Source organism: Cetorhinus maximus, chromosome 3 (assembly GCF_964194155.1).
Source record: "Cetorhinus maximus chromosome 3, sCetMax3.hap1.1, whole genome shotgun sequence".
NCBI classification, from domain to species: Eukaryota; Metazoa; Chordata; class Chondrichthyes; order Lamniformes; family Cetorhinidae; genus Cetorhinus; species Cetorhinus maximus.
The window spans coordinates 56903230-56926202 of record NC_135881.1 but is presented as its reverse complement, the minus strand read 5'-3'; the positions used below and the strand labels follow the sequence as shown (position 1 = coordinate 56926202).

At 42.5% G+C, this 22973-nt stretch overlaps 1 protein-coding gene across 1 annotated transcript in view; it reads right to left on the bottom strand.

Moving 5' to 3' along the window:
* The window catches only part of cubn (cubilin (intrinsic factor-cobalamin receptor)), a 481327-nt gene that overhangs the window by 317383 nt on the left and 140971 nt on the right, over positions 1-22973 (bottom strand). The window contains exons 21-26 of the mRNA XM_078535601.1: positions 19148-19334; positions 13560-13720; positions 12760-12941; positions 9652-9808; positions 8302-8486; positions 517-676 (exon numbers count right to left, since the gene is read on the bottom strand). Of these exons, the coding sequence (XP_078391727.1) occupies positions 517-676; positions 8302-8486; positions 9652-9808; positions 12760-12941; positions 13560-13720; positions 19148-19334 (1032 nt within the window). The remainder of the gene's footprint in view (positions 1-516; positions 677-8301; positions 8487-9651; positions 9809-12759; positions 12942-13559; positions 13721-19147; positions 19335-22973) is intronic.

Here is a 22973-nt window from a genome sequence, read left to right as displayed (position 1 = left end):
GGGTACAGAATTCCAAAAATTCACAACCCTTTGAGTGAAGTAATTTCTCCTCATCTCAGTCCCAAATGATTGGCCCCTTATCCAAAGACTGTGCCCCTGTGTTTTATTTGTGATTGTTTAAGTTCCTCCCTCCTTTTTGCCCCCTGGTTCCCTACTATTCTTGGGGTACTAGAGCAGATATTAAAACACAAAAATGTTTTAAAATATTCCTACGGAGAATCTCAGAAGCAGAATTCAGTTATTTTGGGAAAACAGGTAAGGTTTGAAGAATGGGCCAGACATAGCCATTTTACAGCAAAAGCTGGAACAAGTAATTGGAAAATAGTAAGCATTAAACAGGAATTTGGCAGTTGTGATATCCAAATGAGTTCTAGTGGATTTGATTAGGAAAGTTTGGGAGAAACAGTTGGTGAGGTAGGAAAGCGAGGCTGGCTAATGAGATAAAAGGAAACAGCTGGCAGCCAGGCCAGGCAGACAGCTAAAGCAAGCAATCTTCAGCATTGTGTGTAATCTTACCGTTCTGGAACCACAGCATCTGGAATCCATTGCCTGAAGAACTAGAGTCTGAATGGAATGCAACATGCAGACTAGAACCAGAGCTTCTGCCTGATGGGGGTAAAGTATTCCCGCAGAAAGTACCAATAAGTTGAGATTGGGCACTGGGTCCGTCATACAGCTAAATTGATATCATAGGGAAGATAAAACAAAAGCAGAGAAGTTATTGGCAAACAACAGAGAAACCTATAAACAGTTAAATCATGTTGAGGATGAGGCTTCTTATCAGATAAATAGTAAGAATGAACCTTTTACGGGCATCAGGCTCCCCTGTTGAAACGCAAAACAAGATGTCAAATAGTGAGAACACAATGTTCAAAGAGTGGGAAAGTTCAGGAGGAATATATTTTGTTCAAAGTACTCTGCTTTTTGATGAAGCAAATAATACCCTAGCTATAAACTTCTTTCTTTTAAAAAAAAGCAGATGTTAATTTTCATGCTGGTGTGGAGACAGTTGTGTCGGATCTAATGGAGCAATTCCACAATCCTATGTTTCCTGCAACAAGTCACGCTCACAGGGAGTGCAGGTTGGAGATAGGGTTACAACACTGTAACTCTATGACTTGTATTGATTGGGAGTGTATCTCTAAGCTGGACTGTCCACTGAGAAAGCTGACCAAGATAAAACTGCAAATTCATTAGTAACATTAGTTACCAGGGGAAACAATGCTTGAACAGCTGCAATGCAACCAGGGTCACTCGACACTGAGAAACCATGCTGTAGGCTTGGAATGCAAATATCCTAGCCTTCAGTGTTGTTTTCTGAGACCACTAACATCTGAAACAGCTGTCAGGCCTGTTCAAAGTCATGTCCTGACTCTTAAGACACACAGGGGGAATTTCATCAAAATTAACATAATTGAAGTGGGATTGCAGTGAGGGAGCCTCTACTTAAAAGTTCTTAAAGCTGGCAAGAAAATTTAAATTATAAGACCAAATCAAAGAAATATTTGGAGCCTATCATTTTCTTTGAGGAAAAATGAAGGGCACTTTTAACAAAATGCAATCCTCCTAGATTTCCCTTTTCCTTTAGATTAATAATCCTCTCTCTGCTTGTGCACCCATGCACTCATTCCCTCCAGGCATGTAGTTTTGTGACTTGCAGTGCATCCTCAAAGAAATCAGAAACTATGAAAACTTAAACACTAATTTGTTCACTGATCTTTGTTCCTAACCCACATAGGCAGGAACTGAGTGTTCTACAATCGACAAGAGTCAGGATAAAGAAGCAACAAAAACCAAGATCACGACATCGACATCTTCTTTAACTGCCTCAAGACTCCCAGGGTTTCCTTGTCGGGGCAGAGGCAGGCCTGCAGGTGGGCTAAGGAATGTGTTGGCCTCCCACCTCTATTTCCAGAAGCTGCACTTGCTGGGTGCCCTAATACAGCAATGCCCAAATCTTATTGTGTGGACTGCCTTTGAACCCTCACTGACTGCACCCACCCCCCATACACCCTCACCTTCCCCGCCACCACACCACACCCTCCACTCCCCTTCCGTCCAGGCTTTTAATGGACAAACAAGATCTTCTGACTGCTAAACTTTACTGGCAACCAGCATATCCCGATCTGTTGAGCAGCTTCAGATCTGAGAGTTCTACAGATGCTCTTTGTTTTGCTGCACTTGCCAAACACTTATCTAACTGAGTACCTAGGCTCCCCATGGTTGGACATTGAGTGCAATGCTAACATTTAGAACTTTGGTAGATTGAGTCCAAGAAAATTGACTTATCAATCTGTCCAGAGCATCCTTCCATTATACTGTATACCTATAATTAAAATAATTTCATGTGATACAGACCATATGCCCCTGCAAATCCCTAAATTGCAACATTTATTTATTTTATAGCACAAGATACCCTGTATATTAAAGGTCTGATCCTTGCTATTTAGAAAGGAAAAGACCGCAGTGTAATTTCCATTAATTTACAGATTTGGTTTGCTATAAATGTTCCTATTACAAAACAGTCAGCATGGTATCAACCCAATACAAGTTTCCAATGATGTCTGCTATTATACATGATAAATATAACCCAGAGCTGGAAGAAGAATTCTTGAGATTCTCTACCAAGAACATTTGGGTCCCTGTTACACCCCCACAACAAAAATCCCAGCCCCTGTTTTTTAAACACAATGGCCTGAATTTTCTGAAAGACGGAGAGGATCCCAGGCTTAGCCCAGGTTCCAGCAATCCTGCCCCCAAACTCGACACCCATCATTTTCTCTGGGTTAGGAACAGTGGGGTGGGTTGTATTTTGCATATCTATGGTTTACGGGGGTAACTGCATATGTTAACGTTGGCAGCTGGCTTCAGTCAGATGCAATTTTTATTTGTGGGATGTCCAAAACATGACTTGTGCACTTCAGACCTATCAGGAGAAGGTCCAAAGTTTGTGGAGTTCTTCGGAGAGGTAGGATGCCTTTTTGGAGAGGTAGAGTACACATTTGGATATGGTCCTGTAATACCTTTGGGAGAGGTAAGTTGTATTTTGGGAGAAGTCAAGTGGCCTTTGGGATTGTTATAAGTAGACATTAATGTGCATAAAAGTGGATAAACCCATTGAAATTATCAAGCTCATTGCAGCTGTCAAGGGAGCTGTCAAAGTTTTAAATCTCCTGCCCTTTAAATATTTGAAAGGAACTGTCTGCAGTGTTAAAAACATCAGTGTTTGCTTTTTCACTCTGGCTGTTGACATAGGCCTGAAGGTTATCATTATGTGATTAGTGTTGCATGGCTGATTTCATGACCTATCATTATCACAGTGGGGTAACTGTCAATTCATAGTTTAATTGACAGCTCCAGGTACTTATAAAGCCTTTGAAACTCTTTCGAGTTATCAACAGTCACAGATTGCAACTCTTTCGAGTACAATCACAGTTCTTGGTTTCCGGGAGTGGGACATGAACCCACAACCCTCTGATTCAAAGGCGAGGGTGCTATGAACTGAGCCACAGCTGACACCTCAATAAAGCCTTTGAAGTGGGACTATGGGTTTGTTGTTATAAAGAATTAAGTGGCTGAAGGAGTTTAAATCTAATGATTAAGTTTTTATCAATGATGTTTATCAATGATAGCAGTACTTTTTTTAATAGCGAATTAATCAATAGACACTTTGAACTTTATTTTATTTCCTCACAGCATAGGTCCAGAGTTCTACCCATAGCGGATATTGAGTGAGTTGGCATGGAGGATCTAAGGGCAAAGAATGCTGGATGGTGGTATGGGTTGGCACTAAGTTGGCATAAGGGCTATGGGGATGGGTGGAGGGACATGGGTTGGTAGGGGGTGCATGAGCAGCTATGGGTGGTGGGCGGAGGGTCATAGGTTGTCATGCGGGTTATGAGGGACTTTTGTTTTATATTCATTTATGGGATGTGAGCATCGCTGGTTAGGCCAGTATTTATTTCCCATCCTTAATTGCCCTTGAGAAGGTAGTGCTGAGCTGCCTTCTTGAATTGCTGCAGTTTCTGTGATGTAGGTACACCAACATTGTTGTTAAGGAGGGAGTTCCAGAATTTTGACCCAGTGACAATGAAGGAATGGCAATAAATATCCAAGTCAGGATGGTAAGTGGCTTGGAAGGGAACTTCCAGGTGGTGGTGTTCCCATGTATCTGCTGCCCTTGTCCTTCTAGATGGTAGTGGTCATGGGTTTGGATGGTGCTGTCGAAGGAACCTTGGTGAGTTTCTGCAGTGCATCTTGTAGATGGTACACACTACTGCCATTGTGTGTCAGTGGTGGAGGGAGTGAATGTATGTGGAAGGAGTATCAATCAAGCGGGCTACTTTATCTTGGATGATGTCGAGCTACTTGTGTGTTTTTGGAACTGTACTCATCCAGGAAAGTGGAGAGTATTCCATCACACTCCTAACTTGATCGTTGTAAATGGTGGACAGGCTTTGGGGAGTCAGGAGGTGAGTTATTCACCACAGGATTCTTAGCCTTTGACCTGCTCTTGTAGCCACAGTATTTATTTGGATAGTCCAGTTCAGGTTCTTGTCAATGGTAACACCCCAGGATGTTGATACTGGGGGATTCAGCGATGCTAATGCCATTGAATATCAAGGGGCGATAGTCAGATTCTCTTTTGCTGGGGATAGTCATTGTCTGGCACTTGTATGGCGCAAATGTTATTTGCCACTTGTCAGCCCAAGCCTGGATACTGTCCAGGTCTAGCTGCGTTTGGACATGGACTGTTTCAGTATCTGAGGAATCACAAATGGTGCTGAACATTGTGCAATCATCAGTGAACATCCCCACTTCTGACTTTATGATGGAAGGAAGGTCCTTGATGAAGCAGCTGAAGGTGGTTGGGCCTAGGACACTACCCTGAGGAACTCCTGCAGTGATGTCCTGGAACTGAGATGATTGACCTCCAACAACCACAACCATCTTCCTTTGTGCTGGGTATGACTCCAACCAGCGGAGAGTTTTCCTTCTGATTCCCATTCATTCCAGTTTTGCTAGGACTCCTTAATGCCACACTCGGTCAAATGCTGCCTTGATGTCAAGGGCAGTCAAAGTCACCTCACATCTGGAGTTGAGGTCTTCTGTCCACACTTGAACCAAGGCTGTAATGAGATCAGAAGCTGAGTGACACTGGCAGAACCCAAACTGAGCATCAGTGAGCAGGTTATTGCTAAGCAAGTGCCGCCTGATAGCATTGTTGATGATCCTTTCCATCACTTCACTGATGTTCAAGAGTAGATTGATGGGGCAAAATTAGCTGTGTTGGATTTGTCCTGCTTTTTGTGAACAAGACATACCTGGGCAATTTTCGACATTGCTGGGTTGATACCAATCCCAGGTTGGCTAGGGCCACAGCAAGTTCTGGTGCACAAGTCTTCAGTACTATTGCCAGAATATTGTCAGGGCCCATAGCCTTTTCAGTATCCAGTGTCTTCAGCCATTTTTTGATATCATGTGGAGTGAATCGAATTGGCTGAAGATTGGCATCTGTGACGCTGGGGACCTCCAGAGGAGGCCGAGATGGATCATACACTCAGCCCTTCTGGCTGAAGATTGTTGCCAATGCTTCAGCCTTATCTTTTGCCCTGATGTGCTGGGCTCCTCCATCATTGAGGATGGGGATATTTGTGGAGTTTCCTCCTCCAGTGAGTTGTTTAATTGTTCACCACCATTCATGACTGGATGTGGCAGGACTGCAGAGCTTAGATCTGATCTGTTGGATGTGGGATCGCTTAGCTCTGTCTATCACTTGCTGATTATGCTGTTTGGCATGCAAGTAGTCCTGAATTGTGGCTTCACCAGGTTGACACCTCATTTGTAGGTATGCCAGGTGCTGCTCCTGGCAAGCCCTCCTGCACTCTTCATTGAACCAGGGTTGATCCCCTGACTTGATGGCAATGATAGAGTAGAGGATATGCTGGGCCATGGGGTTACAGATTGTGTTAGAGTACAGTTCTGCTGCTGCTGATGGCCCACAGAGCCTCATAGATGCCCAGTCTTGAGTTGCTAGATCTGTTTGAAATCTATCCCATTTAGCAGGGTGGTGGTGCCACACAACACGATGGAGAGTCTCCTCAATGTGAAGACAGGGCTTCATCTCCACAATGACTGTGCAGTGATCACTCCTACCGATACTGTCATAGACAGATGCATCTGTGGCAGGCAGGTTGGTGAGGATGAGGTCAAATATGTTTTTCCCTCTTGTTTGTTCCCTCATCGCCTGCCGCAGACCCAGTCTAACAGCTATGCCCTTTAGGATACTACCAACTCGGTCTTTGGCGAAGTCCCCTCCCAGAGTACATTTTGCGCCCTTGCCACCCTCAGTTCTTCCTCCAAATAGTGTTCAACATGGAGGAGTACTGATTCATCACCTGAAGGAGGGGGTGCGATACGTGGTAATCAGCAGGAGGTTTCCTTGCCCATGTTTGACCTGATGCCATAATACATCATGGAGTCCAGAGTCGATGTTGAGGATTCCCAGGGCAACTCGCTCCTGACTGTATACCACTGTGCTGCCACCTCTGTGGGGCCTGTCCTTCCGGTTGGACAGTACATACGCAGGATGGTGATGGTGGTGTCTGAGACATGATCCGTAGGGTATGATTCAGTGAGTAGGACTATGTCAGGCTGTTGCTTGTGGGACTAGTCTGTGGGACATCTCTCCCAATTTTGGCGCAAGCCCCCAGATGTTAGTAAGGAGGACTTTGCAGGGCCGACAGAGCTGAGTATGCTATTAGTCATTTCCGGGGCCTAGGTCAGATGCTGGGTGGTCCGTCCGATTTCATTTGTTTTTATTGACATTTTAGCAGTTTTAATACAACTGAGTTGCTTTCCAGGCATTTACGAGTCAACCACATTACTGTGGTCTGGAGTCACATGACATTAGTGAACCAGTTGGGTTTTTACTATAATTGACAACGGTTTCACTGTCATCATTAGACTTTTAATTCCAGATTTTTATTAAATTCAAATTCCACCATCTGCCGTACTGAGATTTGAACCTTGGGTCAAGTCAGTCACCAGACAAGTGACAATACCACTTCGCCATCGCCCTTTGCATGGGGTGGTGGCGACATGAGGTGGCACAGATGGGGCATTTGGAGCATGTGGGGGTGAGGGGGTGAGGGGTAGAGGGCTGCTTTTTGTTTCATTGGGTATTTTGCAGCTGGGACAAAGTGCTGGGTCACTGAAGCCAGCCTTTCACCCAGCCCATTTCCATACACGGCAGCCCCTGCGCTACCTCTGAACTCTTTTTGGGGTCAGCGGGCATGATTCCCATTGCACCCCGCTCCTCCCACCACACCCCTAGAATGAAAATCTGACCATCCAGTGCAGCTTTTCAGCAATAAAGTCCATGGAGCTGGGAATTCTCCAGACTGAGCGAAACTTCAGACCAACTTGTAGTAAACTGCATGAAGAAATGGGCCCACTGAATGTTTAAACAGTGCACTATTATAAAATGCAATGGCAAGGGACAATATTTTTCAATGTTAGAATATTTTCATCAAGCAATTTCTCTGTATTATGGTGAGTTTTACTAGGGTCCCATGTTTAAATGAGTTCCTTGGCATATGTGTTAATCTGCCCTTGATGTAAACAGAAAACCATTTTGATTCATTTTAATATTTATCGATGCAATGATCGTGAAAATGTAATGCTTAAGTTGCTCATCTGAAATTTCTTTCTCTGCAACATCAGTGAGACATTAACCCACTTATTTTTAACAATTAACGCCCCTGCTAAGATAGCAGAAAGAGGACTGTCAGAATTTTGTTTCAGATTTGTTTACTGGTATGTCACAGGCATTTTCAGAAATATAAGTTCGAGGGAATGGGGAGTTACCCAGTGTCTGGCATTACACAAACATCCGGAGTAAAGTCGTCTACTAAAGTGTAGTTTCTGCTGTGTCATCATATTTTTACTTCCCTGTCCTACTATGGTGTGAGTACAGATAGCTGGAGAACTTATTACTAACTAAGTGAAAGGCCAATAGAGATATCATGCTCTTTCCATATGACGAATAAATGATTCAGAGAGGTATGATCATGGTGTATGTGTAGTTTACGTCATGATTTGATGAAACTTTATGATGGTTCAGTAGCTAAGTTAAATCAAAGTTTTCATCAAATTGTCCTTTAGGAAGCAAAACACAATAAAATAGAACAATTGGATTAAAGGCCTTCCTCCTCTATGACCTGTGATCTTACAAAATTTTTAAAGAGGTTTTGTCACTTCATTTTTGGCTATTAACTGGTCCACAAATCTAACTCTTACCTTTAGCCAAACTAACTGGCAGCTGTTAAAGTTCAGACTGAAGTCAGTGAAGGTGTAGTTGATAGTGTTCCCAGCTGTTGCCTGTACGGTCCAGTTACAGTCTTGGTTAGGGGGATAAGGCTGTGGAAAGTTTGTACTTTCCAAGATCCCCTGGCTACGATTTGCAATGATTACTCCCTGGCAAACTACAAATGAAGCAACATGTTAGCTCTTTGTAAATTTTGAAAGTTAAACAGCTAACAAAAGATGCAACAACGATATGAGGAAAAACATTTTTATGCAGCGAGTGGTCTGGATCTGGAATGCACTGCCTGAGAGGGAGATGGAGGCAGATTCAATCGAGGCTTTCAAAAGAGAATTGGATAATTATCTGAAGAAAAAAATTGCAGCGTTACAGGGAAAATGTTGGAGAATGGGACTAGATGAGGTGCTCTTCCAGAAAAACAGCACAAACATGATGGGATGAATGGCTTCCTTCTGTGCTGTAACCATTCTATGATTCTATTATGTCAGGAAAATCTAGTACACATACAAACAAGAACCAAGTGCCATCCTGAAAGGGCTACAAAGATAACAAAGCTTTTACAAATGCTGATACAGTGTAGTTTTAATAAGATCTCTTCCATTTTCACATCAATTTGTCTCATGCCCTCAGCTAGATTAAGGCTTGCGTCAATCGCTCTTGCTTTAAGTGATGTGATGCGATGTTGTTAATATGAGTAGAACTGAATATTTAAAGTAATTTTCCATCCAAATTCCACTGCTTTGAATTGTTGAGTGCAGTTTTATTTTAAGCAATTGTATTCTAAACTGGAGAGTGCTCCAATTTAAAACAACAGCCCATCTGGCCAACCCCAAAACGTTAATATCTCTCAATCATCCACTCCATGAAATATCCATCCAATTATCCCTTAAATGTTTGCATATATCTGTCTTTAATAACCCCCAGGCAGTCCATTCCATATGTTCATCACCCTCTGTGTTAACATGGTTATATCTATCTGTCTCTACTATCCCCCGGGCAGTCCATTCCACATGTTCATCATCCTCTGTGTTAACATGGTTATATCTAAAATGATATTGTTGACATGTCTCTCTTATCTTCCTCAAGCACCACAATGGCACTTCAGAGCAAACATCAACTTAGAGTCAGTACCCTGAGGAAATTTACATACTGAGCCAAGAGGAACATATTGGTTAATACTTAAAACTTAGGAGTTCTAGAATACTTAGAAGTGAGTTGGAATAGCTAGTGTTGGAACACAAGAAGGAAAACATTACTGCCTTACCATAACCATGAATAAAACATGAACATTTTTGTCCAATTTTGCTGTGGATTGCTTTACTTACTGTGCCTATATTTAGCAAAAAATCCTCCTGCTGTTACCGAGTTGTCAGTTCGGAGTTTAATGTACATATTATTTCTGGAAGAGAGAATAGGTGCTGGCATCTGATTACCACACAATTTATCCAGAAGCTGAGAATTGGTGTTGTTTCCATTATAAACCTAGAAGAGAAACACAACTATATATTCACTTTATTCACACTACCTTTATTACTAGTCCTAGGTACAGCAAAGATCAGCACTTGTACCAGTAGGTCAAATAAACTCTGAAATTTTGTCCATATTTTCCAAGATGGCTTATGGCACCACACATTATCTGATCTTTATATTGTAGTTCATAATTTATCTCCCAAATGTGTAAATGCGTTGCGCAATGTGTTCCTAAGCGTGCAGATATTAAAATAACTGGATTCTCTATCTCCAAAGAAATATGGAGAATCATTGCAATATTACAATATCACAGTAATATTGGGCACAATAGGTGTGTTACCCTGTTGACCACAATAAGTCATTTATGTCATGATGAAAAACCCCATAAGAATATCCACTTCAGTTTTCTCCCAGTGATTATTGATTGACATGAAGTGATGAATTTACAGCAATATCTGCATCGTATGAAGATGACTCACAGCATGAAACATCCAGGAACTATATGAGTACACATAGGAGTACATAAAAAAACTCTGCATATGCCTTCACTATTATCTTATAAACTGAACCTCTGCAAGTGGCTTCACTGCATAGTGAAGACAAGTAGGCTGGGATTGCCCATCTGGAAATGGTATTCCAGTGGGATGGGACATCTGTCTGAAACTCCAACACTGCCAGAATCATGGTCTGGGTCTTTCACCCATGCATAGTGGGCTTTCATTGAGATTACCACCATCAAGAGGGAGCCTGCCATTGCCCAGTCTTGACAGTGCAGCAGAGATAGCCAGGCAGTTAAATTGTCAGTCATGCCTCAAGTATGGGAAGGCTGGTTGCCTTGTATACCTGGGCTAAGAACAAAGCCTACACAAGAAAATACATGGGGGCTAGAAATGAGGAACGGAACACCACTAAAAGCCCCTCTCCTTCCATTGGGGGACCTCATGGTCATTACTACCATCTTCCTCATGGCAAGGGTAAATGGGTGGGCGGGAGGGAAATCCACTGGTGTTGTATACTCACAATATGTCACATTTTCAGCATGACCAAAAAACAAACTGAATTGTTGTATCTGCCACGATTGCACCAACCATATCTGCATGCCCTGGTACACCTACTCATCAATAGTGCGGCACCAAGAAGTCCTTGTAAAGTCTGAAGTCAATGTGAATCATGGGAAGTTCTCCAGTAGCTGTAATTATACCCACCACAAAAGATCATGACTGTGCTATTTTGGAGGCCAATCATCTCAGGCCCAGCATGTCACTGCGAGAGTATCTCTGGGCAGTGTCCTCAGTCCAACCATCTTCAGCTGCTTCATTCAATTACTTTTTCTCCATCATAAAGTCAGGAGTGGTGCTATTCACTGATGATTACACAATGTTCAACCCCATTCACAATTTCTCAGATAATGAAGCAGCCCACACCTGCTTGCAGCAAGACCTGGACTTGGGCTGATTAGTGACAAGTCACACCTCATCCAAACTAGGGCATATCTTCATTGGATCAAAATTCTGAAACTTCATATGCAAAAGCTTTGTGGAAGTGCCTTCAGCACACAGCAGCAGTGGTTCAATAAGAAGACCCTCTATTGCCTTTTCAGAGGAACTAGGGATGGATGACAAATGCCAGATTTGCCAGCAACGCCTACATCCAGAGAATTAATTTTTTTTAAAATTCAGGTCATCAGGCAGCCAGAATTAACATGTAGCATTGGGCTGGCACATTCAGTGACAGTAACAGTCAGCTGTGTGAAACTTGATTCCATCTCCTTGTGGACTTATTAGGATGGTGCCGTGGAGTAGCTTGCATCTCATCCATCCTTCCAACAACTTTGTGTAGTTGTCATCACCTCCATTCAGTAGCCATCAAACAGAGACTCGGTGTTCAGCTGTTCAGTCCCTTGCCTAAAAGGTTTTGCCTGTACTTTGCCTTCAATTTTGCTTGTCAGTTCTTAATCACCTCACTTGGGAAATAGTGTTAATGGGTTGAGATATCCTTCGAGTCATTGCAAAGACCATCACAAATTTTCTCACTCTTTTCTGATGGTCCCTTGCCAACCATCAATTTAAATTTAATTTACATGCAATGTTGCATTCCCACCACCAGCGTGTTTTCTCACAGGTCCAAATTTGCACCTGGGGCTACAGCTAATTATGATAATGAGATGACCTTTGGAAATTGGGTGCAAAATAGTAAACTGCCATTCAAGTGTCCAAAAGCTTTTTCAAACTATTCATGCATAAAATAATAAGGAAATATGATAGCGTATTCATTTATACAGAAATGAATCGATTGGGAGGAAATGACATTTATTTGTGTTGAGTAATGGAAACATTTTTCTTCCCCCATTAACTCTCTGGAATTCTGCAACTTTGCAGAATGTGCAAGTCACAATTAGATTGAATAGTTAGCAAAAACCTGACATTGTGTTACCAAATAAGTCACTTTGACTAGCATGTTGAGATGCAAAATGCACAAGGAAACCTTCTGAGCCACCATTTAAAACAATTTGACTCTAAAAATGTTTAGGAGCTATGATAGAATTACGATAAATTTCAAAAATAACTGCTGCCCTCTCATTTAAAATTCAGAAGGAGGGTTTTGCTGTGTGGTCGGGCTTTAGGCTGGGTTTGGGGATTATCTCGTCTCTCAAAAGTATGCTGCTCTAGTCCATAGTCTTTTTAACCAGAACTATTTATTTACAGCATGAGGTAAGAGCTTCTGCTCTCTTCAAGGTCTCTCTTCTACTCAGTCATGCCATCTGACATCACTACTACATCAGCATCATGTATGCTTCTGGTGTTAACCCTTTACTCAACAGGTTTAACTTTAAATTTTTTTAAAAACATGTTCAATGCTTCACAACTTCAATCTAGCCTAGACTCGACATTAAAATCCCTTGAAGTATTAGTTAAAATATATCATCGCTTTTCAATAACAAATGTAAATAAGAATATACATACAGCTAGGTAATCATAACTGCATCCAGTGCTGGAGTCCAAATGGAATTGTTCAAACTGCAGCCCAATTACACTGCCTGCGCTAATTTGAACCAGCCAGTAACATTCTGCATTGTGTGAATATGGCATTGGATAGTTGGGGGAGGTAAAACTACCTGTTGATGTTGTAAGTGTTGCACCACAGCCTGAAGAAAAAAATATAGATTTCATTCCATTGAGAAAAACAAGTGGTTATTGTAATCAGTCATCTCAGAACAAAGATGTTACCAATGATAGTACAATGTTACTACTCTCTGCTCACAGGCAGGCACACAATGTAAACAATATCGCATCAGTCACCCGATATTCAGTTCCATTGGGGTTCAATAGAAGTACATATGCGCTGCTTGCAATTGGGGGTCCTACGTATTTGCATTCTTTTTCAGGCCTTGGACAAAATAGCCCTAGGCGGAGTAGGAACAAGGCAGTAAATGCAGAACTCTGATTTTAGGTTGAACAGACTGAGTTAAAATTGGTCCTCTAATGTACTTGCTGCATATGTACAAATCTGAACTTCAGCCCATTTATCAATGATAATGAGCTTTTTCAGAAGTTTGGGTACAAATAGCATACATCTAATCATATCAATGCTAGATCAGTTTGTAATCATTTATAATATCTATGCTTGAGTGTCAGGCACTAATTTAAATCTGGTAGCCTGATTCTTTCCTTAGTAATCATTTAACTTACCCAAATTAAAGCAATACTGAGCAATCTGAAATTAATTAGTATTTTGTTATATTTGTTTGATGTAAGGCCATTACCTGTGGAAGTGCCATCCCAATATGCTTTAAATACGCGGTATTGCAAAGTATAATCTGACTTGAATTTAATCCACAGCCTATTGCTATGGGATATGATGAGCGGTGGGGCTTTCGTTCCACAGTACTGACTGATCAAGGGAGATGTTTCATATCCTCCATTCCTGAAATAAACAAGCAGTCATTTCGGGTTAAGAAACTCTTGATCACAATGACTGCACAAAATAAACACTAATTTGGATACATGTAAAACTACAACGATTAATGCCTTTTAATGTGGTACTGGGTGCTCTTCTAACAAATGCTCATGAAGGTCTAATATTCAGTATTATTTTTTATTCTCTGTGCAGCATTATTTGTAGTCCATGCAAATAATAAGCATAAAAATTTTACATTGGCAACAATGGAATTTCAGGTCAAATATTCCAGCAGTGAAGCAAACATACTCTGTATTATAGCTTTTAAGCATGTCATATCTGATTTTGAAGATTTGGGATTATATTTGTATAGAGTGTTAATGGTGGAGGGAGATCACTTTTGGGATGGAAGTCATTGCATTTGTGTGGAAAATTATGGCTGTCCTAGCACTGAAGGAGCTCATAAAAACAGAACTGGATAAGGAGGAAGTTCTTGGTTACATTTTCTGCTGCTAAAACAGGATAAATAAATTAAAAATGAATTAATAAATAAATATTTTTTAAAATCGATTTAAAAAGGTTAAAGATGGAAGATAGAGTTCATGATCTGAAGTTGTTGAACTCAATGTTAAGTCCAGAAGGCTGTAAAATCGGAAAATGAGGTGCTGTTCCTTCAGTTTGCATTGGGCTTCACTGGAACATTACAACAGGCCAAGGATGGATATGTGGGCATGAGAGTAAGATGGTGTGTTGAAATGGTAAACGACAGGAAGGTCTGGGTCATACTTGCAGACTGAGTGAACGTGTTCTGCAAAGCAGTCACCCAGTCTGCATTTAATCTCCCCAGTGTAGAGGAGACCGCATTGGGAGCAACGAATACAGTAGACCAAATTGAAGGAGGAGCAAGTGAAGTGTTGCTTCACCTGAAAGGAGTGTTTGGGGCCTTGGAGAGGGAGGAAGTAAGAGATGAAGGGGCAGGTATTGCACCTTCTGTGATTGCCGTGGGAAGCCGATGAGGAGTTGGGGTGATGGAGGAGTGGACCAGAGTGTCACCAAGGGAATGGTCCTTACGGAAAGCTGACACACCATCTCACCATTTCAACACACCATTTTGCTCTCATGCCCATATATCCATCCTTGGCCTGCTGCAATGTTCCAGTGAAGCCCAACGCAAACTGGAAGAACAGCACCTCATCTTCTGATTAGGCACTTTACAGCCTTCCGGACTTAACAATGAGTTCAACTTCAGACCATGGGCTGAATTATTCCCTTGATGGGCGGGTGGGCCCAACCGACTTGGAGGCGGGCGGGCAGCCGATCGCCGCTGCCAAAGCGGGCCCCGCCGCCATTTTACATGGGAGGGCCAATTAAGGCCCGCCGAGCCTGATGCCCGACGGTAAGCACTATGCGCTTCCTGTGCGGGCAGGGGGGGGGGATACCCCAACTGCGAGAGTGCTCTCTTTCACGCATGCGCGCGAAAGAGCGCACATCTCCCTGAGGCTAAGTGCTGCCTCAGGGAGATCACTGAAAGGTGGTGAAAGTTCAAAACTAGAAAAATTTAAAAATCATTAACATGTCCCCCTCATGTGAAAATATCACACGAGATGGGACATGTTAATGAAGTACACAAAAACTTTATTAAACTTTTTTTAATCCGAAATCAAACCTCATCCCACCACTGGATGAGGTTTGTTAAAAAATCACTTACCCGCCTGCCTGTTGGGCCCGTGCGCCGAGCCGAAGTTCGCACAGGCCCCTCAAAATCATCCACAGTTGGTGACTTAATGGCCTTAACAAGGTCTTTAATTAATGCCGGGCGCGCGTCGCGCTGCATAGCACGCCCGCTGATCTAAACATCGCGATGCCGTACGCTGACTTCGGCACACTCGCACGACCTTTTAAGTGTTGGTGTGCAGGCTCCGCCACCCGCACGTCAGCCAGAAGATTCAGCCCCATGAATTCTCTCCTCTATCTTTACCCCTTTTTTAATCAAATTATTATTATTTTTTTTATTTATTCATTTTTTTAAAGCCCTTTTTCCTCAAACCCCCTCCAACCCCCAACCCAACCCAACCCCAACAGGGCCATCTGTCACTGGTTTTTATGTTTTGCTTTCACAGGGCACTGATCCTTGTTCTGCTATTCACACATTCTGCTATCTTACCTTTATGCCACTATCAGCACCTCATTTAGTCTTTAACATTATCATTAACACTCCCTTTGTCCTGTGTCCAAGACATCTTTGTCAAATTTCTCCTTAGTCCCACCTATCCCTGACCTTCTATTTTGCTCCATCTGCTCAACTCCTTCTTAAATAGTATAAAATCCATCACATTTCTACTTCTCTTTAGCTCTGAAAAAGAGTCATACAAACTCAAAACGTTAACTCTGTTTCTCTTTCCACAGATGCTGCCAGACCTGTTGAGATTTTCCAGCGTTTTCTGTTTTTATTTCAGATTTCCAGCATTTAACTGGGATGAATGTGTTGCCTTATGAAGAAAGGTTGAACAGGTTAGGTATGTACCTATTGGATTTTAGAAGGCTGAGAGGTAATCTCATTGAAAATATATAAAATCCTGAGGGTACTTGACGGGGTGGATATTCGGAGGATGTTTCCTCTTGTGGGAGAGACTAAAACTAGAGAACATTGTTTAAAAATAAGAGGTCTCCTTTTTAAGACAGAGATGAGGAGAAACATTTTCTCCCAAAGGGTCATTGGTGTGTGGAATTCTCTTCCCCAGACAGTAGTGGAGGCTGGATCTTTGAGTTTATTCAAGGCAGAGTTCAACAGTTTTTTGTTAGGCGAGGGAGTCAAGTAGACTCAGTGCAGTGTAGACAGGGATGTGGAGCTGAAACTACAACCAGATCAGGCATGATCTTATTGAATGGTGGAGCAGGCTCGAAAGGCCAAATGGTTTACGCCTGCTCCCATGTTCCAATGTATAAGACAGGCAAGGGTGTCATGAATTTATAGAAATCAGGATTCCACTCCATTAAGAGGATCCCCATTATATTTTAACTGGGGAATGAGTGGGGATGCCCTTGCGATTGCTTGAAAAGGTAGTGGAAGCAGAACCAAAGCGAACTGGATAGATACTTGAAAAGAAACAATTTGCAGGGTTATGGGGAAGGAGCAGTGAGGTTTTACAAAGAGTTGGACAGACACAATGGACAAAATAACCTTCTTATTTGCTGTATTATTCTTTGTAATGAGGCTTCACTGGTTCTGTGTTTTTTCCTGTCAGGCTGAAGCTGGCTTACAACTGGTTTAGATAGAAGAGGTCTTCCAGGGTCAGTCTAAAACTTTCCTTTGTGGGACTAGAAGGAGCAGGAATACACCTCTGGGCCCTGCAAGAAACATCACAGCCTTCCCCACCCTGGGCGCTGCCCCCACTTCACCACCACCTCATGTAGTTCATCAGAGACCTGCCAAAACCCTTTTCCTAGGACTCACCTGTGTATCAGTGAGCTTCCCCTATATTGGTCGACCAAAACTCCTCCGTTGCCACTAACCAGCTCCTATTTTCCCCCTATTACATGCAGGCAACTAATGAGTAGCATATGAATGAGAATTAAAATACTCCGAGCTTCAAACTTAGGCCAGCCAGTACATTTCACACTTGCACGTCTGCCTGCCCAAAAACTGCCGATGGTTAAAATGGATGATGTTCTATTTTCAAAATTGTAACCTGTCTGCTTAGTCTGTTTTGAACTTTACAAAGCTGGGGACAGTGGGAGGGGTGGTGAGTGATAGACAATCCAGAAGTGTTTGAGAATGGATCAACCAGCTATGGGCTGCAGTATTTTTGTGGAAGCAGGTGATGAACTACTGCTCCTCCTGAACATACAAAAACAAAAGAAACAATGGTCTGGGTATTTTCTTGAACACCTATGGTTCCTGTAAGGGTCTTTGATTTGGTGAAAAACGAATGGCCAACAGTTGGATTTTCGTGGAGATGGGAAGATTTTGCAGACCATTAAAAATGGCAGGTGGGGCCTGGAAATGGAAGACCCTCCCCAATTTCCGACAGATCCAATTTTTGCCAGTAGGGAAAGGGAGTGGGGCGATTAACACAGGAGGGAAACCCAAATTCACAAGGGGAATTTGAACTCAGTGTTGAGTTTTGGCTGTTGCAAGGGCCTTACCCCGCAACGTAGGAGTCACGAATTGACTGAATAGATGGAAGCATTCTTGAACAGTGATTTGGCCTGTGTAATTGTCTTGATCTGAAAGTTTTTCTCAATGCCCATTGTTTAAATTTTAACAAAAAAAAAACAGGCTGTAGCTTTCGGTGAGAGTTAAAAAAAAACCTCTGCTGGACTGCTGAGATTGACAGGCATAAGTTAGAAAACAAAAACAGTAATATCTGTTCATGCAGTTTCAATAGAGTTCTTTGTCAACATTTCACAAAAGGCTACCATTATGTCATAATGAATGCTTGGCTGATTTTCAAAAGCTAAAATTATCTCAGCAGGTTTTTTTGAGCTTGTAGTTTGATTGACTGTTTAGAGAGTCTATTAATGAATTAAATGTCTTTGATGTGGGGTCTGAGTAGAAGTTTGTATGTTTTTATAAGAGATTAACAACTTGAGATTTAATAGCTTTGAATGGGTTCTATCATTGGGAGTTTTTTCTTTCCATTATCAAATGCGTAGGAGTGCGAGCTGTATTGGATTGTTAGAAGTTTATCTTTATTCCTCTCTATTGGCTCCAGAGGTTTGTCCATGGTGGATACTGGGTGAGTGGCTTGGAGTTGGCATGGAGGGTATGAGGGCCCACGGGCTGTGTGTGTGTGGGAGGGGGGGGTCATGAGTTGGCATTAAATTAGAATAGTGGGTATGAGGGGTCATGGGGTTGAGATGGGTATGAATTGTCATGGAAGATATGAGGGGTTTTGGGGTGGGTGAGGCATGAAGTGGCATGGAGGGTATGAGAGACCATGAGGGGATAGGTTGGGGGTTGAAGGGTTGTGAGGAATGAGGGATAGAGGGCCTAACAACTTTTAAAACAACTGGGACAAAGAGCTAGAGAACCAAGGTGGGCCTTCTAACCAGTCCGCTTTGGCAGTCACACGGCCCCGTGGCACCCCGCTCCCCACAGAGCAAAAATCATGTGTTTCGGGGCACTTTGTACCAAGGTGGGTCTGGCGAATTGAGAAATTTCCTGAGATGATCTACCCAACCAAAATCCGGCTCTAACAGTCTAGTTAGAAGCTGTTGCACTTTTAATCACTTCTAATCTGTTTAGCAAATGTAGCACAAGGGTTTGTAATCACCTATTAGTCTGTTCAATACATTCTAAATATTGTTACAGAGAAACTGAATTCCTACAACACACTCCATTCCCGATTAATAAATTAAAATCCAGATCCTTTGAAGAGTTTACAGAATTTGGAATATCTAAATACTTAGTTAAATACTTAGTTAAGGAACAACAGAAATAAAAACACTTACCTAATTTCAACATAGCCAGAAGTACAGGCTTGATATCCTTCTAACTTAAAATATGTAAAGTTGAGCATAATTTGTTTGTTATTTTCCACAGTAATGGTGTAGATGCACTCTTGATTATAAGAATAGCCATTCGGATAGTTTGGAGAGGTTAATGTGCCAGTCGATTCAAAGAATTCTTCTCGGCATACTTAAATGTGAAAAAGAGAATGCTTACTAAACTATAACATAAGTTAGTATGTTACCATACTACAATACAGATTCATCTAATCATTACCTGAGGGAGGGGAAACATGGCTAGCATATGCTTTAAAATTATGGATAACCCATTCAGATATTATCTTACTGTAATGTTGCCTAAGTGATAATATATTCAAAATAATGTCACAAATTTAGCAGAGATGGAAATGTTGATTGCAATGTGGAAACTACATGCGGCTGATCTCCACATATGCAAAGTAGACTTCAGCATACTCTCAAGCATGGTGCTGAGAGGCTTTGGAAAGCCTTCAAACGCCTCTAATAATTGTTGATGAGCTTCAAGCATTTTTTCTAATCATGCCTGTTGCTCCTTTTCAATCATGCCTGTTGCTCCTTTTCTCATATTCAGCGGAGCAAGAAGACAATGTGACCCTTTGACATATCATCTCCTGAGTTGTCCCTACCACCAGGATCTGCTCCTGCTTATTTGTGTGCATTGTTTCTTTAATCACTATATCACTAGCTAATCCATCCAGAGTGCCAGTCTCTGAATTGGTGCTTAGGAAAATGGAGTGCACGATGAAACTTCCTCAGGAGGACTGTCCTTCTCCAGGGTGCCTTCTTCATCAGTTTTTTGAGTAAAAGAGCCGAGAAGAAAGGGACAAGTGTCAGGGTGGCAATGAGGGGCCAGAGAGTAACAGGTATGGGAAACTTGGGCATACTGTTCGAGGTCAGCTGAGGGTGATATTGTTTGCAGTACATGAAAGGGTGTAAGGCATAAGTAGTCATCCTACTCAGTGATGCTGCCAGCTTCACCATTGTCAAGATTTCTCTCTACTTTTACATTGCCTCCTGTTCCACTTGGCTGAGGACTGTGATGGGTGTTCTTCCACCTGACCTTTCTTTCTCTGGTGTTGTGCACTTTCTTCTCCTGCAGAGGGAGAAAGCTTGTGACTTGTGGAATGAGACAAGAGGAAGTGCAGGTCTTCAGTTGACAGCAAGAACATAGCAATAATGGATGCAGTGAAGGTAGTAAGCAAAAGGTCAGTATGTGCTGCGAGTGGAATGAGAGGTGGTATAGTGTGCTCCAGTAATGGTTCTGGGGTGCTGGAGGATTGAGGAGTGGGGGGATAGTGGTGGTAGTGGCAAGGATGGTGCTGCTGCAGTTCACTTAATCCAGACTTTCTTTACTAGGTTCTGGGCATCATCCTCCTGCTTTGTGGGAAAATATTTCTCTCCTAGACCTGACCTCTGCTCACAAAACCTCCATGAAAATGTCTAGAAGCTCTGTCTGTGGCCAATTCTATTGTGCAGAAGAGATAGATGCTCAGTTTGGTTTCCACCAGGACCACACAGCCCCAGACTTCATTTCAACCTTGGTCCAAACACACAAAACAGGTGAGAGTGACTGCATGACATTAAAGCAGCTTTTGACTGAGTGTGGCATCAGGAGACCTAGGAGAGAATATTCCCCCTGTCGGGTGGGCCGGTCATGAGCGAGCGTGGGCTGCTGCAGAGCTGATCGCCGCCCGCAATCGGCTCTGCACCGCCATTTTACGTGGGCCCAGCGTGCTGCGCGCCTGGTAGTACTCAGCACTACCTGTGCGGGTGGAGGGAGGAGGGAGAGTCAGGGCCTGAAATTTCCCTGAGGCATGGAGTTGCCTCAGGGAGATTAAGTTCTGTTTTAAAGTTTCAAAAAATGAAAGAATAAAATTATTCAGACATGTCCCCTCATGTGACAGTGTCACATGAGCTGGGACATGTTTATGAATTGTCAGAGAAATTTTTACTTATTTAATAAAACCTTCATGAAACCTCAACCCACCCGTGGATGAGGTTTCATGCAAAACGTGAAGGCCGCTTGGGCTCTTTGCCTGCCTGCCAACCTTAAGGTTGGATGGGCAGCATTGAGAATCAGTTTAATTAGTTTGTTAATGGCCTTAACAGGCCTTTGACAGTTCGGCGGGCGCGCAGCTGACTCCGGCACATGCCCGTCGAACGAAAGATCGGGATGATGTACGGTGACGTCGGGACGCACGTCCGAACAGAAATTTCTGCCCCTAGTAAAATTGAAGTCAATAGGAATCAAAGGGATTATACCTAACATAAAGGAAGATGATTTTGGTTGATGGAGGCCAATCATCTAAGTTGCAGGACATTGTTGCATGAGTTCCTCAGGGCAAGACCCAGCCATCTTCAGTTTCTCCATCGATGACCTTCTACCCATAAGATAAGAAATTGGGATGTTCACTGATGATTACAGTGTCAAGTACTATTCACAACTCCTCAGATATTGAAGCAATCCATGGCCACATGCAACAAGCCCTGGACAACACCAAGGTTTACATCACACAAATGCCAGACAATTACAATCTCCAACAGGAGAGAAACTAACCAACTCCCCTTGACATATAACCATCCGGGACAAAGCAGCCCGCTTGATTGGCAACCAATTTACTACCATAAACATTCCCTATACCATCGGTGCACTGCGGCTGCAGTCCATGCCATCTACAAGATGCACTGCTGCAACTCGCCAAGGCTTCTCCCAGAGCACTTTCCAAACTTACGATCTCTACTATATAGAAGGACAAAAGCAACAGGCACTTGGGAATACCAGCAACTGAAAATTTCTCTCCATATCCCATACCATTCTGATTGGAAGTATATTGCTGTTTCTTTATCACCATTGGATCTCTCTATCTAACAGCATTTTGAGTACCGACTCCATATGGACTGCAGCATTTTATAAAGACGACCCACCTCCCCCTTCTCAAGTGGCAATTAGAGGTGGATAATAAAAGCTGGTCCTATAGCAACAACCACATCACACAAATGAAGAAAAACAAAATTTAAAATTAAAATACTTCTTCAATTCATTGAAAACAACCTTCATGTAAGTGGTGCTTTCATCCTTTAAATATACCAGATTGCTGCCAGAAATTGTGCAGCCTAAATTGGGCACCTTTTCAGTCCTGTTGGATTCACAATCATTCAGCTGAAGTTTAACTTTGAGCTTGGTTTTCCTGCTAGGAGCCCAGAATTTGGTATTCATACAAGTCAAAAAACATTCTGTATGTTTAGGTCAATGCCTTCTTAATAGTTGTTGCTTTCAGGATTCGTGTTAATCCTGTGAATTGGCTGGCCAGTCAGTTAATACTAATACGGCCTGAAGTTAAAATTGACAGTCTCACATAAATAACGATGTTATGCAATGCTCCCCACCTCAGCCACTACCCCCTGCCCCATTCGCCAATCCCTCTGCACATTAAAATTGTTCCCATTATTTCACCAGGTAAACAAACAGCTGCCAATCCTGTCTCTATTGACTGAGAGGGCAAAAGAGTGGCATTTCTGATATTTGGGGTTGCCACCTTGGTCCCATCTTTTCTTACACCACTAGGTACAGTGGCATGATTCAGGAAGAGATTCCGTATCTTATAAGGCCAAATGATAATTCCCACGTAAAGCTGGCCTCTGGTTATGTCGGTCCCAGTCTAACTTTTGGCCCTGGTCTGCTGCCTCCTGTTAAAGTTACAGCAAACCAAACTGGAAGCATTGTGCATTTTCAAAGCCTCTTTCAGTATGGGCCAATGAATATATTTGGTCAGCACATAGTTAGTAAAAA